General features: G+C 45.9%; 1 protein-coding gene across 1 annotated transcript in view; it reads right to left on the minus strand.

The window, feature by feature from the left end:
* Positions 1 to 5,941: 5,941 nt before the first annotated feature.
* SAMD4A (sterile alpha motif domain containing 4A) overlaps positions 5,942 to 16,801 on the minus strand; it is a 206,943-nt gene continuing 196,083 nt past the window's right edge. Inside the window, 2 exon segments of the mRNA XM_045810375.2 lie at positions 5,942 to 10,359; positions 15,830 to 15,913. Coding sequence (XP_045666331.1) covers positions 10,331 to 10,359; positions 15,830 to 15,913 — 113 coding nt within the window. The 3' untranslated portion in view covers positions 5,942 to 10,330.

Below are 16,801 nucleotides of genomic sequence, written 5' to 3' on the forward strand. Positions count from 1 at the left end.
TCCCACACCCAGCCCATCATTAACCATGCTGACTCTACCCCTTAAGAATCTCATAGATCTGCCCAGTTCTCCTTATTCCTACTGCCACTGCCTTTCACCCCCAACCCCGTGGGTTGTCTGCATTCATGCAGTAGCCCCTGGTGGGTCTCCCTAGCTCCCCACTTTGATGCTCCTCTAATCCTCTTCCCAAAATGTAGTTAGAATGATCTCTCTAAAATACAAAACTCCCTACCAAATATGCAAGCAAATTTTAAAGTTGTCATAAATTAAAACAGTGGGGGTGCTGGTGCGTGAATAGACAAACAATATCAATGGAAAGAAAAAATAGAAAGTACAGAAATAGACCTCAATATATAGAGGAAGCTTATATATTTAAAAAGTAGCATTTCAAATTAGTGGAGGAAAGATAGATTATTCAATAAATAGCATAAACACAACTGGGTAGTCATCTTTGCATAGAAATAAAATTGGATCCATACTTCATACTTCATACAAGGAATGGTTCAATGATATAAATGTAAAAAATAAATGAATCAGTAAAGGTACTGGAGGAAAACATAGTATATCTCAAAGTGGGAAGGGCCTTTTAAAATATGACTTAAAATCTAGAAGCGAAAAAAGGAAGAAATTGAGAAATTCAACTTAAATTAAAAAAATTCTCTATGGCAACAGTTACCATAGGTGAAATCAAAAGACAAACAAACTGGGAAAAGTATTTGTAAATCCTATCACAGACCAAAGGTTAATTTCCACAATATGCAAAGAGCTTCTACAAATTAATTAGAAAAAGACCAACAATCCAATGGTGAAATGGGAAAATATATGGAGTGTTGAAAGGAAAATACAAATGACTATTAAGCATATAAAAATCTGCTCAACCTCACTCAGCTAAGAGAAATGCAAATGAAAAGGACACTGATAATAGTTTTCACATACTACATCGGAAAATATAAAAAATGTTGATGAGATAGGAATTGCTGAGAGTGTAGGGAAAAAAGCATCATCATTCATTGCTGCTGGACATATAACTCTATGAAAGGCACCTTGGGAAAAAGTAGCAAAATGACAATGATGCCTGTGATGGTCAGTGTCATTTGTCAACATGGGAAGACTATCGTACCCAGTTTTTGAATTCAACACTGATTTAGGTGTTGCTGTGAAGGTATTTTGTAGATGCGGTTAACATCTACAGTCAATTGACATTATGTAAAGGAGATTTGTCTTGATGATGCTGGTGGGCCTCACCCAATCAGTTGCAAGTCTTAAGAGCAAATACTGAGGTTTCTGGCAGAAGGAGAAAGTCTGCCTCAAGACTGAAGGATCAGCTCCTTTCTGTCTGAGTCTCCAAGCTGCTGGCCTGCCTTACAGATAGCAGACTTGGCAGCCCTCACAATCAATTCCTTAAAATGAGTCTCTCTCTCTCTTCTATAATCTCCTACGGGTTCTGTTTCTCTGGAAAATCCTGACTGATATGACGTCCTTTAATCTAGCAACCCTACTTTTGCAGTTATGGGAACCCTTGCACACGAGGGAAATGACCCATGTACAATTTGTTTCATTGTAGCACTGTTAGTAACAGAGAGAGTGAGGGCAACCTGAGTGTCCATCAGTAAGGGGCTGGTTAAGAAGTCGTGTTAAGCCACAGAGTGGAAAAATGTGGAGCCGTCAAAGAGTATGAGGCAGTGATATAGAATGGTTTCCAAAATTGATTTAAGAGAAAAAAGAAAAATACCACACAATGAGGAACGGTGTGCCTAGTATGCTCTTTTTTGTGTAAAGGGGGTGTGTGTGTGAATATTTCAGTGTTTGTAAATGTATAAAGTATGTTTTGGTGGGCACACCAGAAACCCACTGAATGCCTCCAGGGCAGGGAACAGGTGGCTAGGGAATGAGACAGGAGGGAGACATTCCATAGGCCCTTTTGTTTCACATGTCTGATCATATGACTCCCCAACAAGGACAGTGATGGTCCTGTAGGCGGAGTTTCCATTATTCACCCTGGTTTATAAGGTCCTTTACTACCCTACCTCTACCTCCATCCCATCCCTGCCCCTGACCCCCTATGGCTCCCTATTCTCTGCATTCTCCATACCAGTCTCATATTTACTGATCTCCATTCCTTAAACTCACATGCTCTCACCTGCCTCAAATTGGGAATGCCCCCGAGGCTCTCTCCACAGTTTCTGTTTTTTGTCCTTCTGGTATAGTTCCCACCAGCATGGCTGGTGTTCGCTGTTCCTCTGCTGTGAGCTTAGCTTCCTCGGAAAACCCAAGGATGAATACAGAGCTCTGCCCACTGGCTTCCTCTGGGCTCTGGACACTTACAGCCATCCTTATTCTCCCTCTTGCCCTCTTGGGGACCCCTGGTCCCTGGGCTCATCTCATTCAAGCTAAGAGACTGACAAGACCCTCCAGAGGGCCTGCTGGGGCATTTCTGTTTTTCTCAGGTGGTTATAGGGAAGAGGCCTCACTGTAATTGAACTTCACCTACCTGTTCCAGAAAGATCTTGATACTTGTGTCTCGCAAAGTATCCTCTGCCTTCAGACAGCCAGCTGGTTAGCACCCAGTATTCAGGAAGTCCTGTTGTAGGAGGAAGAAGCAAACCTGGGGCCTGCTGTCGTGACATGAACACTTTAGAGGCACACCTGGATAAACACAGTGAACTGTGGGTGAACGAGGGCTTAGATTCTGTGTCTTAGGAGGGAACAGTGGAGTAGGTTAGTAGATGAAGCAGCCCGGACCCCAGAGCACGGGGATGGGAGAAGACATGGAGGGTGTATGCTCTCCGCCCATGGGTTGGATATACACTTTTGGTGACAGATGGGGAAATGATTTGTCATGTATACGTTTTATTCCTCTCATTCACAATTTGCTGACTTGGTACATATTCCATCTTGGAATAAAGTGGTGAGGTCTGATTGGACAGACTGGATTTTGGGGTTTTGTCATTTCATCGGACTTCACTCTGGAGCCTGTTAGAATTTTATGGCATGGAAAACTGGAACGATCTCCTAAGGATGTTGGCGCAAACAGGGACACCTAGTCCTGGGTGTGGTCCCCACAGGAAGATTTAACTGGAACCTTTCTGCTGTCTCCAGATCCAGCAGCTCTGATGGGACCATTTCACTCACCAAAGCCCTGATTTTGTTTCTCCTGGAGAGGACTTAAAAAAAAATAAAATTTCAAAAAACTGTGGAACACACTATTTAAAAACATGCATTCTGAGTCAGGCATAAACACAAAGCTGTCTTTTTATAAAGTCTGAGCTTTATAAGGTTGCCAAAATGTTTCTCCATCAGTTTTAAAAATTGAAGTAGAAATCACTTAAGAGTGAAAAATATTCCATGAAGGAAATTCTCAGACGTTGAATTCCCAGGTTTATATCACAGAGAAGTCACTATCTGTGTGTAAGAGCCCCATGGGCAAAGCTGGTCAGATGGAATCCTTGGGCCAAGTTGTTACCCGGGAGGATATTGTGAAAGGCCATTGACTCCAGCGGAGCTCCTCAATCATAATTGAGATGTCATGCTTAAGTTTGCCAAAGCTCCCCAATTTCCCAGTCACCCACACCTCCTACTTCACATACCTGTATCCTAAATGTATAGACAGACGTGCACACACACAGAGGAGCCTTCCTCCATTCTCAATCCATCTGGGCCAGAACAGAGCGTGGGGAGTGGGAAGACACATCTCAGGGTTGCTCTGGAAACAGTGCTCTATTACTTGTTCCATTTCCAGAGACTCCAGGTTCAGGCTCTCACCTCCCACCACCAGTCCCATTACCTTCTGGATTTTCCTCTTCCTTCCCTTCCAACATGTCCCCTTTCTCAACTGGTTTGTTTTCAGCTCTTAGAAATGACTAGGGAACAAAGCCATTGCTGTTCTTGGGCCCACTTCTAGGTATTTCTTAGACCTGATGGCCACTTCTCTACTGTGTTGTGGGCATTATTGACCTGGCATGAGGATGTCCATCATCTCAGCAGGAAGGGCAATGTCCCAGACTGATTTTGCAGACTCATCCAAGAGCTTAGGGAGCCCGGACAGTGCTACTTTTTATAGCAATTTGGCAGAATAATTTTGTTGAATCTAGTACAGTATGGGGGCTTCTAATTTTTGAAAAAAAAATGTTTATTGTATTTTACAAAAGAATTGGATTACGTGGATTTGAAATAAATAGCCACCACTACAACTGTAATTCATAGATGGTTTGAAAAACAGAGCGAGCTAAGGCATCCTAGAGCTACTGCTGTCAATCCAGAGGCTGAAGTGCTCAGGGAAGAGGTGCATGGCTGGGAAACAGGAAACAGAGGTGCTTGTGGAAGACTGTGGAGTGATGTCTGTGAGATAACGCTGGAGTGTGATGGGGCAGCATTGCCCACCGGGCACGGGGAAACAGATGACGTACAGGCCGCCACACTGTGCTTCCCGGTGGGCCGGGTCCACACTGACCTTCCACATCTTTCTGGAGGAGGATTAGGTTCTAGTTATGGGTGAAATTTTTGCTGTCCTTAAGCCCGCCTCTCAACTTCCGCAAGTCTTGGGCTGATAGGGCTGTGGATAAATGTAGTAACTGTTCAAGGGACCAAGCTAAGGTGCTTTCGCAGGAGTTTGGATTCTCCTTGTATTGCCCCCTTCGCAGCCTCCTCATTAGCATAGAGAGTATGAGTTGATAGTGCCCACCTGTGCTCCTTCTGGACTCCTTGCAAAAGCCCCACTGCAGCCTCTTCCCACCCAGGATGCTATACGCCTGTTACTCATCCCCTTTCAATAATGGAATTAAATCTCTTCTGCGGAGAGGGCTGTTAGAGGAGGTCCTAAATGCTTTATTATATGATTAACCTCTCCAGGATTGAACATTCCATTATTAAGGTCAATGGCAAAGAGTTGCAGCTTCGCTGATAAAAATCACTAACCAACTCCTTTCAGGCACCATGCTGAGCCCCGTTTCTCTTCATCTTATACCTTTCACATTTACCCTCATTTCACACGTTGCAAAAATGAGGCTTGCCTTTTCTCTTGCACGTTATCCCCTTCCTTTAGAATATTCTGGTCATACACTGAGCTATATCTCATTTGAGTTATGAGAATTTAACTTTAGGCAGAATTTCATTTCATATCTCAGCTTATGAGGCATTTCTACATGTTTCCAGGGACTATTTTGGATTTTGCATGTCACTTGAGCAGCTTGAGCCTGGTGAAAAGGGAGTTGTTGTGTGGTCATTCTTACAATGTCAAGCTGTGGTTGCCTCAGAGAAATCTTGGATTGCTAAGTTTTTGTGGCAGTAACTTCTATGTTTTCTTTTTGTCTTTACCTTCTTCTTTTTTGGATTACAGACTTAATTATATAAACCTTGAGTATCATAGGCCAAAAAAAACATACCTAACTAAAGCTCGGAGAAGTAACTTGAATATCACGCAGCCAGAGATTTCAAACCCACATTAGTCTCTTCAACCATATGCTTAATTGACATTATGTAGAATTTATATCAAATACCATACTGGAATCAGAGGTATTAGAATGAGATTCAAGCCATATGTAGTTAAAACCCCAAGGCTCCAAGGAGGCTGCAGTTTCTTTATGCCATGGTTAAGGGGTGAAATATGATTTCCAAGGCATTGAGGATGGAGAGGAAGCTATAAACAATATCATCTACAAGGATAGAGTTTGTATTTAAAAACATGCCTTCAAGGGAGGTGATGCATTTACTGACTACTCAGGGCACATATCAAGCTGCAGAAATTTTTATACTTCTCCTCTTACTCCTTTGTTTAAAAAAAAAAGTGAATCATAGTTGAAGGCATAGTTTGCATAGATTGGTCAGGTGGTAATACTTTACAGAGATGTCATGCTCATTCTTCCTTGCTGGCTTATTTCTAAGATTCAGTTCTTGTTTTCTAATCGATCAGATCAACAAAAAGGAAAAAAGACACACACACCAGTGTTACAAAACCTTGTATTAATCATTTCCCTTCACTTTCAATATAACGTTGATATGAAATATAGCCATGATTCTTAGTTACATGGGAGGAAATGAGTAATAAATACATTGTAGCAAGTTTAAACCACAAGGGTGTTTCACTGGTAACAACATTTGAAAACTGTACACTTGCAAAGAACAGCATCTTCAAACATTAGTATATCTGTATATCAGTAAAGCTTTACATGTAACAAACATGCTATTTCCATATATGACAAATTTAAAAAATATGCATTGCTTGGCAACATGAACTAGGCAAAAATAGTTCTTTGTTCACTAACTTTATACAGGAAAACAGGACAAGAGGCATGCATGTACAACAGGGATGCCTGCACGGGGCATGCAACGAAAGAAAGCTTTTCAAAAGTCAGCTTACATTAGGCATAAATACATGAGGGTTATATATTAATAAGGGAGGAAGTCTTCTGTTTGACATTATTAACATTCCTGTTTTCTTCCTATTCCTCCCAGAGGAATACACATTCACCTTTAAGTAAAGATAAAGGAATTACAAAAAAATAAAACTCACTTTGCAAACATCTCTGATGACTTGTAAAAAAAAAAAAAATCAACATTAGTGTTATCACAGCCCCATGTGCAAATTATCCTTCCGCAGGTCCTTCTTGTAACAGGCACACCCGAGTGCCTTGGTCAGGCTGCTTCCCTGCACCCAAGCTGGAGCCGCCTGCTGCAGACATCTCCAGAGGGCCAACGAGACTGGGGCCTGCTTTTCCTCCCCTTGCTGCCCTTCTGGTTGCATGCCTATGCATTCAGCCCAGCTCAGTCCCCCAGCCCAGGCTTTTGGGGGGATCCTGGTGCTAGCTGGGGAATGCACGTCTACAAACCTTGCACCGGCAGTCGCTACAAGAGGTGCAGAAGAACACAAGACCCGGAGAAGGCTCCCATTCCGTAAAAGGCAGCCAATGACACCTCAAAAGAAAACCTTGTTTCCCTCAGTGTCTCTTCAAAGGAATGGGAGATGGGGGCCCAGCTGTAGTTCCAATCCTGAGTACCAAAAAGGGACCATCAATACACAGGATTTGAGAGCTTGGTGCAAACAGCCGCCCTCTGCAGGCAGACCCAGCAGCATCTATTTTGCTTGCTGGCCCTTGTTTAAAAAGTGAAACTCAAAAAGCGTGTGGAAAAAGACACATATCAGCAGCAATGTTTCAATTCTTGTACACAGTTCATGTGTGTCTTCCTACTGTTTCTGGTAAGAAACCACTATGAATAAAAAGCACCAATAAAACATCATACATGGTAACAATATCATAGACCACCACTGTCCCTAGGACAGTGTAGAGATGCCAAATACATACTGCTTAAATCAGAAAAAGGGGGGGAACATGTAGTGAAATAGATTTTACTCTAAGATTTTTAATGTTTACTATTAATATAAAACAGTTGCATTTGGGGGTCAATGGGTAAATACAAAAAAAGGCACTGCCGCTTTATTACTAAATATCCGACTTCACAGCCTTACGCATGCAACTGTTTGATTTTTTTTTTTTTTTATAAATAAAGTTCTTTTGCTTTAGGATTTTAAAATTGAGCTGTATACCTGCAGTCAACACAGGACTCAAAACAAGGTGGGGACAGGCTCCTAAAATTTATCAGAACACTCAACTTAAAAAAAAAAATTAAAACACTAATAGCAAAACACAACTAAGTAGATAAAACTATACACAGTCAATGAAAAATAAGCTTTTCTTTTTTTTTTAAAAAAAGAATTATGTTGTTATTAATAACAGACTTTATCATGGTTACCAGCCATAGCAAGTTAATAAGTAACATATCCAAAATAATATCTCTAATAATCAGATAACCATTGTTTCTATATTCAGTGAAGGAATAAATAGAAATCCAGATTTGCAAATACTTTAAGGTCTTCTTCCTTTTAAAGGATTCATGCTAATGTGATTGTGTTCACAATCTGTTTTCTGAACAACCCAAGTCTTTATGGATATATGTGTTTTGCAGCAGATCTGAATGCTTTCTCATTTCGCCACAAGATGTGTAATACCCTTGTTTTTTCTTCTCTTTATTAACTTTCTTAGCATCCAAAAAACACCTTCGCAAACCCTCTGGTCTTACCTTTGGCCTTCAACAGTTTTGATCTATTCTTCCTGCCTTACACGTGATCGTCCATCCCAACACATTCCCCAAGTAACACTAAGCTTGTTTAGAAAAGGGGTGTGGAGGATGAATGTTAATGGCACTTGGTTAAAAAAAAGTCAACTAAAAAACGCTGCCTCTTTCTGCACATGGATTTGCATGTTTAGAATGTAGTCACCCACGGGGAGGTCTGTTTTCTTAATGCAAACATGATATTGTGGGTTCAAGCCCCCTTTGCTTGCTAAAGGCTCTCTACAGTTAAGATACTCCCACCTTTTTAAACCTTAAAAAACTTGAAAAGCTAGGCTAAATTGGGTGCACATTTTTAATCTCGAAGGTAAAAGAAAGTTGTTTAGATTTCATTAAGGCCTTTTAAATTTGTATTTACTTCATTAACTTTTTTTTTTTTTTAAATAGCCATAAGCGAGCTCAGTGATTTTCATGGTCTGATCTCTTCAATTTCAACTCTGACTTCGCTAAAAGCAATAGCACCAGGCTCACCCATTTAATAAACGGGCCTTACACCGTCTCCCCGATGTCGCCTCTGGCTGAGCATTCATACCATCATTTACACAACCCAATTTTCCAGTGCAGAGCACAACTCCTCTTTGATTTCCTTTAATACCCTCCATTGCATCGAATCCCAAACGTAGTCTTTCTTGCCCTTAAGAAACAGAGCTATTACTTTGTGGTAGCGTAGCTGTGCATCTCACCATGTCAGGGCTGGTTTTACCTCTCTTCTGTGCGGCTGGATAGAGAAATCAGCCAACGACACAGCAAATCCCTGACGTACATGTGGAGAGAACCACGTTTCCATCCTGAAGCTGCCCTTTCCCACATCTTCACAGCCCGCCTGGCCGCGTGTACTGCACGTCTCCCCGCACGCTCTCTCTGCCACTTGCTGTCTGACCAGTTCTACACCGTCCCGGGTCTTGCTCTCCTTTCCTTCCTCAGCAGTGAGCGAGCCAGGGGGATGCAGCCCCAGGCTCAGGCTCCTGCGCGCAATCGCAGTGGAAGCGGTCTTTTGAGCTCATTATCGGATAGTAAGGCCTTTTGCAAAGGAAGAATGTCGGTTCTTGCCATTTTTCTTCCAGCGGAACTTGTACCCACGTGTGTGTGTGTGTGTGTGTGTGTGTGTGTGTGTGTGTGTGTGTGTGTGTGTGTGTGTGTGTGTGTGTGTCTGAAGCGAGGCAGGGGGCGACAGTATGAAAACCCACAGTAGGGTGGGGAGGAAGGGAGGTCTCTGGGTGAGAAGCAAATCCAGCCCAGAAAGGGGCCGCAGGATTTTTCTAGAATCTCGCGGTGACCTGCGAACAGACCCTAACTCATTACACTGCTCAGTCCCTTCCCCGCGCTTCCAGCCACATGCTCGTCCCGCTAACCCACCTGCACGCACTGCGCAGCCGCGTCCGGGAGACAGCCGCCTCCTCGGCCTACTTGACGCGTCCGCCTTCCCGGCAAGCACGGCCCGGCAGCCATTTTAAGAGACAACCCTGCTGCTATTATAAAAATAGAGGAAAAAAATGAATCCATATCAACAAATCCTTTACAAAAACCATAGTATGAAGAGAAGTTCTATCCAAACTCTTTACACATTATGTACCCTTTAAAATTGTTATGTAAACAATACACAAATCAAAGTTTCTCTGAAATTTTGTTGGAGGGAACGTTCCCCCTCTGCCGCCGGCGCCGAGCGGCCCTCTCCTGCGGCTCGACTCCAAGCCAGATCCTCAGGGAAAGCCGATCCGGGCGGCAGGGAGGGCGGGCCGCCATCTTGCTTTGGTCGCACTCGCCCACGACTGCGTCCTGCGGCCTGACGGCGGAGGCGGGCTGTGAGGGGCGCCCCAGGGCCAGGGTGCGGCCTCCCTCCCGAGTCTCTCCCAGCTCTTTCACAGCGGTACTCTTTTTGTTCATTTCTCCCCCTCTCTCCATCCAGGAAGCCACTTGCATTCCCTCTCCATCCCCTCCCAGTCCCACGTTTCCCTAGAGCCTCCTCCCCGCCCCGCACACCAAGCCATCCCGTGACAGAAACAAATGACAAAATAACCAGTCCCCGGTCTACTGATATGTTTACAAGGCCCACCTACGCTCTCACAAAATCAAAATGGGAGAGGGACCAGGGAAAAAAAAAGGCTGCAAAGTATCTCGGAGGATTCTGTGCAACCCTGAAGATGGCTGACACTGGACCCGCAGCAGTCGATTTCACGGCCAGCGCGGTCGCTCTCATCTTCAGCTTCTAGATTGTGGAGGTCCGGTCAACCCCGTCTGGGAGAGAAAGAATACACGATGGGGACAGGTGAGCAAAACCGTTCCCTTCACGGCCACCTAGTCGCACACCGTGCACGTTGGGCTGCCTGGTCTCTGAAGGCAGGCGAAGACCAAACTTACCCATTCATCCACTCCTTCAGTCACACACCCACCACTCAAAATCTGCAGAGTAGCCATTTTTCCAGGAACTGTAACGAATCTGGGAACCAAGACGGGAGACCTAGTCCTCATCCTGTAAGTACACACATCCTAGTCGGGACAGATCTGTAAAGCCACAGCGATGTCGGAGTGATCATTGCTATGATGGGGTATGCACCCAGGCACAGCAGGAAAAATGGAGGAAGGAAGATTTAAGTTGCACCTGGAAGTCAAGGGCAGTTTCTCAGAGAAAGGAAATGACTTTTGTAAGATGGTGCTGGTAGGAGAAGAGAGGAGGAAGCAGGAAAGGAAGCGGGTGTGGGGAGGGCATACAGCTCAGGTATAGGTGTGATGTTGGGTCATCAAATGTGGAGCTGGATGAGGTTTAGGATGAGGGATGGGGGAACGGAGGAGTGGCAGGAGCTGTGCTGAGGAGCCTGGCCAGGGTGCTGCACCAGACATGCAGGTGGACCAGTCTAGCTCACATTCCTTTCTTTGGCAGCGTCTCCCTCTGACCAAGTCCCTGCTGAAAGACCAGGCATGATGTGGTTGTGACTGTGAGCCCTGGCCACAGCTGAGCAGATCAGAGGGATGCAGCTGACCCAAACTGATCTAGCTTCTCTGTGTCAAGAATCTGGTTACGGGCAGACACCATAGTTAGAGGTTGTGGGCACTGGGAACTGAAAGATCCTGTGGAAGTGGGTGAATGCTGAGGCTACCCAACGCAGGCTGTGTCTACATTATGGAGAGTCAGTGAGACCAGGCTATAAAGTGGAGGACCTGCACTTCAGAGACAGAGGCCATGAATGAGACAGACTGCCAAGGGAGCCAGTGGCTGCCCAGCTCCTTTATGGTTGTCTGCTCACACATGGCACTATAGGAGAATCCCCAGAATGAGACCATAAGGGTCTTGTGTACTATGAACAGGAGCTTGGACTTGGTAATTGGGGCATTCTAAGCAGTAGTAGAGTAATTAGATCTGATTTTAGAATGGCTTCTCTGGCAGCTGTGTCAGATGACCTAAAAAAGGACAAGGCTGGTGGGAGGAGGGCCCCTATAATGGTCCACACTAGGGCATGTCTGACAAGGGCTTATCCAGTGAGCAGAGCGAAGCATGGATGAGCCATCATAGGAGGTAAAAATGACCGTGTTCAGTGACCAGTAAATGAAGGCCAGGGAGGGATGCAGGATGCCTCCCTGGTTTTGCTGATATCTACACATCTGCAGATATGTATGTCCTGGTCTAAACCTTGATGTCACAAACCTGGACTACCAGGAGGAGCATCTAGATCTAGTAGGCAGAACTCAGGTGTGAGAGGGGAGTGGCAGAGTGTTCAGAGAAAGCTGCAGGACCTAAGTGATATGGTGGAGTAGTGAGTCCACTGCACAGGCCTCCTAGCCTCCTGGTGGGTGGTGCCAGCCTAGTGTCTTGCCAGCAGGGACTTGAAGGAGGAATGTTTAATTGAAATTTTTACTGCGATCATTGTAGGTCCACATGCAGTTATAAGAGACAGTACCAGGTTTCCCAGTATGCTGGGTTTCTCCCAATGGTAACATTTTGCAATACTATAATATTACCACCAAGATACTGATGTTGACACAATTCACTGATCTTATTCAGATTTTCCCAATTTTACTTGTACTTGAGTGTGTCTATAAATTTCCATATAGTTTTTGAAGAGATTTTAAGGAAGAAAAGCAAATGACCCCGGGAGCATTTGTGGTAATCAGGCCATCAATCCTAGAGGCCCCCAGATGTGAACTTATTTTTCCCTGACTTCTGCAGGCGTTAACATGAGCCTCTTATGGTGGCTCTGCAGTGGTAATGGGTCATGGGAAACAGTGGGTGCGTGTAAGTATACACACACGTGTGGGTGTGTAGAGGTCACTCCCTTGTTTGTAGGAGTGGAGTGCACACTCTTGCCAGGGCTCACTGGGCTACTCATTAATGCCAACCCTTCATAGCTGTGTAAGTGGGGAGCTAGAAACATGAAAATCTCAAATAACCCAATCCCAAGCTGCATTTTCATTGAATTCCAATCCTGTGCCTCATCCTCCAAGGGTGACAGTATTCATCTGCAGGGAAATGAACAACAGGTAAGTCCAGGTGCACCATTTATAGTCGTGCAAGGTGTAGAACTCCAGGGAGCACCATTTACATGTATTCATTATAGGTTTTATAGTTACTATGACAAATATCAAATCAGTGGCAGAACAGCATCTTAAGAAAGTGGAGACTTTTTCTAATTTGCACAAAGTCTCCATATCACCTAGAAGTGAGGCAGTTGAGTCCCAAGAAGGAATAAGGAAAGAAGGTGAGAAGGAACGGCAAGGGGATCATGTGAAAACATGAATCCTGGAGCATCAGAGAATGGACTAGGCATTCCTCTTTATGGTAGGATTCACTGCAGACTCTGTCCTGCTTGGAGGAGCCTTGCTTTTGTGCCCGTGGCTGTTCCTGCCCATATAGCTCCTGTGCAGGAGGAAGATAGCAGCCAGGCTTGGTGTTGAGTCTTCCTTTATACCCGGAGTCACCAGTCAGGAGCAGGCCCAACAGAGACAGATGAAAGCCTTAAATAAAGATTAACAAACCAAGATGGCAGAGGTAACCCACCTCCTGGGTTTCCTCATGGGTTCTGTTGGAGGCGCCAAGGGGAGGGCAAAGAAGAGACGGAAAGGGAAGGCCAAAGAGAGAAATGGCTTAGACTAGCACCAGGAGGGTTGTAGTTAGTGGAGGACACTGAGAGTAGAGATGTTAGCACAGAAGGATGAGCCCTCAAGGCCCAGGGCTCATGGACCAGCCACATTAGAGAGACCTTCGTAGGATGTGATGTCTCAGGAACTTGGCTACCCTCCCATCCTGTCCTGAGACACAAGCAGAGGAACCTCTTTTACTTTGCTTTCCTCTTCCAAATTATTTGTCCTCCTGTAAAATGATTTAATTCATTGGCATTCTGTCCACAGCAATGTCATCCTCCCAGCACCTGGAAGAGGTGGGCCAGCAGAGAGGTGCAGTCATAGTGTGGGAGGGCTCAAAGCCACTGTGCCCAGCTGGGACACCCTGAACTTAATTTGCATTCTCTGCTCTGGAAAGTGCTTACGAGGCTTCCCACCAGAGAGGATTATTGAGGAAAAACAGAGCAATAAAAAGACTTAGGAGATTAACAAGATGAAAACATTAGCAAAAAAACCATCAGTTCAGAGAGGTTTTCTGTAAAAGTAGAAGAATGAGCTAAACAACCCTTTTCAATGAAAACCTCCCTTTAATAAAGAGCATTTGGCATTCTTGCTACTAATGATGATAATGTTAGCACTTAGCAGTTTGATAAGGGCTTCCAACATGCCAATTATCCGAGATATATCAAGCCCTGGGGAAGAAGGTCAGTTCTCCTTGCTGACTCTCGAAGGCAGCGGGAGTTCCTCACTCACCAGCCTCAGCTGGGTGGGAGGGAGCTTGGGTTGCCTGCAGTGGGCTGAGCTTGGCCTGAATTCTCAGGGTCTGGGAGGCTTCCCTTTTTGAAAAAATTGAGGTATAATTTGCATACCACAAATTTCACCCTTCTAAAGCATACAGTGCAGAGGTTTTCGTATATTCACAGAGTTGTGCGGCCATCACCACTATCTAATTCCAGAACATTTTCATCTGGGACCCATCAAGCAGTCACTCTCCACTCAACAGTTCCCTCTGGCCCCTGACAACCACTAAACTATACTGTCTGTCTCTACAGATTTGCCTATTCTGGACATTTCATAAATTCCTAAAATTCTGGAATTGTACACCGTGTGGCCTTTTGTGTCTGGCATCTTTCATTTAGTGTAATGTTTTCAAGGTTCATCCATGTTGTAACATGGATCAGTACTTTATTCATTTTTAAGCTGAATGATATTCCACTGTCTGGCTATACTGCATTTCGTTCATCCATTTCCATCTCTTGATGGACCTTTGGGTTGTTTCCCGTTACTCATTAGGGGCTATCAGTGTGCTGACCCAGTCTCCTTGGTTAGCTGGAGAAGAGCTGGTGGCACTTCCCCACAGAGGTGCCAGGGATGGACCAATGATGCTGTGAAGGCTCTAGGACATGAGTGGTCAAAGGAGAGAGCAGTGTTTGCAAATGAGGTTCCTGGAACCCTGGGGAGGTCACATTAGGAGCTGTGCCTTCCCACCATCTGTTCCGTCAGAGGCCCTGGGAGGCCTTGAGCTAGCTCTCTTCTGGTTCTGGATGGAGGCTTTCTTTGGGCTGTGAAGAGCCTTGCACAGCTGAGGTCAGGTGGGGGCAGTCCTTACTTTCCAATGCAGAGCATTTATCGGTTTCATATTGGGTGTTAGGATAAGATCGTGTTTGCAGGCACTAAAAATCTAAAAGTCCCTGGTCAGAAGGACAAAGCTGTCTGCAGCAGCAGCTGACAGCAGCCTTTCTCCCACTGCAGCCAGATAGCACACATTTTGGCTCTAGGTGTTCTGACTGCCCATCTCCAGGGTGGGTGAGCACATCCCAACTGGAGAGGACTACTGGGAAGGGTCACAGGAGGCCTTTCTGACTCAGAGCCTCCCGGAGGTTGGCAGGAAGGGGTGGACATCTCTCCTCTGCCTGCCAAACATCCCCAGGGCTGGCGCGGAGTCCAGGCTGGAGAAAAGCACTTGGTTAGTACCCGGAGGGCACTGAAGGCCTCCCGGGGCTCTGGTGATGATGTAGGCCAACAGACAGCGGGACAACCCAGCTGCTTCTGGAGCTCCTCATGGGGCTGTAGCCCATAGGCACACTGAACTAGACCATCCCTGTCACACTGCGAAGGACATCTCATACTGCTTGGGGCTCCAGGCATGGTGGAAGCCATTTGGAACAGGGAGATATAAAAACAAGCAGGGATTTTTGTTTCAAAAATTCTATTTTTAGAACAAGCTGGGATATGCTTGGACCAGACTGGGCGATCTAGTGCCGAGAAGGAAAGAATCCAATTCTGTGGGGGGATGTTGCCACTAAAAGCCATGTCTTGTGTTTCTGACTCCTCCAGCTCCCAGCATTTGGCTGGGACAGCTGCTGTGGTAGGAGCTCAGTGTGCACTGGGTGGGTAGCTCTGAGGATAGGGGGACAGCCTTGGTCTCCAGGTCCCTGATTCACCTCCCAGGAAAGGAGGAGCAGGGCACTGTGGGCTACTCTGTGTGGTATGGCTTGATGAGGATCCAACAGCACCCTGAGGCCATTCTCTGTCCCCTGCCTACCTCTCCTTGCGCCTTTCCCATTCCTCCTGAGCTACTGCCAGAGTGTAGACAGCAGATGGCTGCTAGTTCTCCCAGGCATGTGGCAAAATGCAGGGAGGAACCACTCACCTCCCAGGGCGTGCTCGGTCATACTGAGGCACAAGGACTCCAGCCTGTTGTTGATGTCAGGTTCAGTCACAGGAAGCTGGAATTCTGCAAGGGACAAAGGGTTATGTTGGTGACAGAGACTCTGAGAACAAGGAGAAGGTATGGACAGTGCTGTGGGGCTCCACCCACTCCACCCTGGGAGGACTCAGGGGACTGTGAGGGTCAGCACGGAGGTAAGTTATACTCTGATTTCAACCAACCTATGAGTCTGTTAGACGCAGAGAGTCCATTGTGAACATGGGCAGCTAGACGAAAACTGGTAACTAAAAATAGCTGGTCATAGTCAGAGTCTGTCAGGCCTCTGCTCAGAACCCTCCAGCGGCTTCCCATCAGACTAACAGCCAACCCCCTGCCACGGCCTGCAAGGCCCACGTGATCTGGCCCTTATTAACCCCTGCCCATGTACAGCTCTGCCAGCCCTTCAATCCATCCCAGGCCCTCTCCTACCCCAGGGTCTTTGCGTTGCTGTTCCCTGTGCCCAGAAAGGTGGTCCCTGGATGTTTCCATGACTTTCTCTCTCCCTGCCTCCACGCCTCTGGCTCTACTGTCTCTTTAGAAAGGACATTATAAGTGAACAGAACTTTCCCAGCCCTATCCCTTTCCTCTGCTTTACTTTTCTCCACAGCTGTCACCAACATCTGGCACATTATTTGCTGCCTGCCCCAAGTTCCATGTTCACTTCATTGGAGCAGGACTTGGCTCTGCTGCTCCTGGTGCCTAGAAGTGCGCTTGGCGCATTTCTGCATTGTTACAAGGAAACAGAAACCGCAACATGGCGAGCGCCTCTTCTGAGTCCACAACTGTGCCAAGTGCCCAGTTCCTGAGCGGGACTCAGAGTGACTGGCCAGGCTGGCTGGCTAACACAAGAACCCATGGGGGTCTGACTCCAGAGCTGGTACACTCCTGCATGCTGCAGCGACTATAGCTGCTAGT

This window comes from Ursus americanus, chromosome 26, assembly GCF_024610735.1.
Source record: "Ursus americanus isolate L20-20 chromosome 26, mUrsAme1.1.p, whole genome shotgun sequence".
In the NCBI taxonomy this organism is placed as follows: domain Eukaryota; kingdom Metazoa; phylum Chordata; class Mammalia; order Carnivora; family Ursidae; genus Ursus; species Ursus americanus.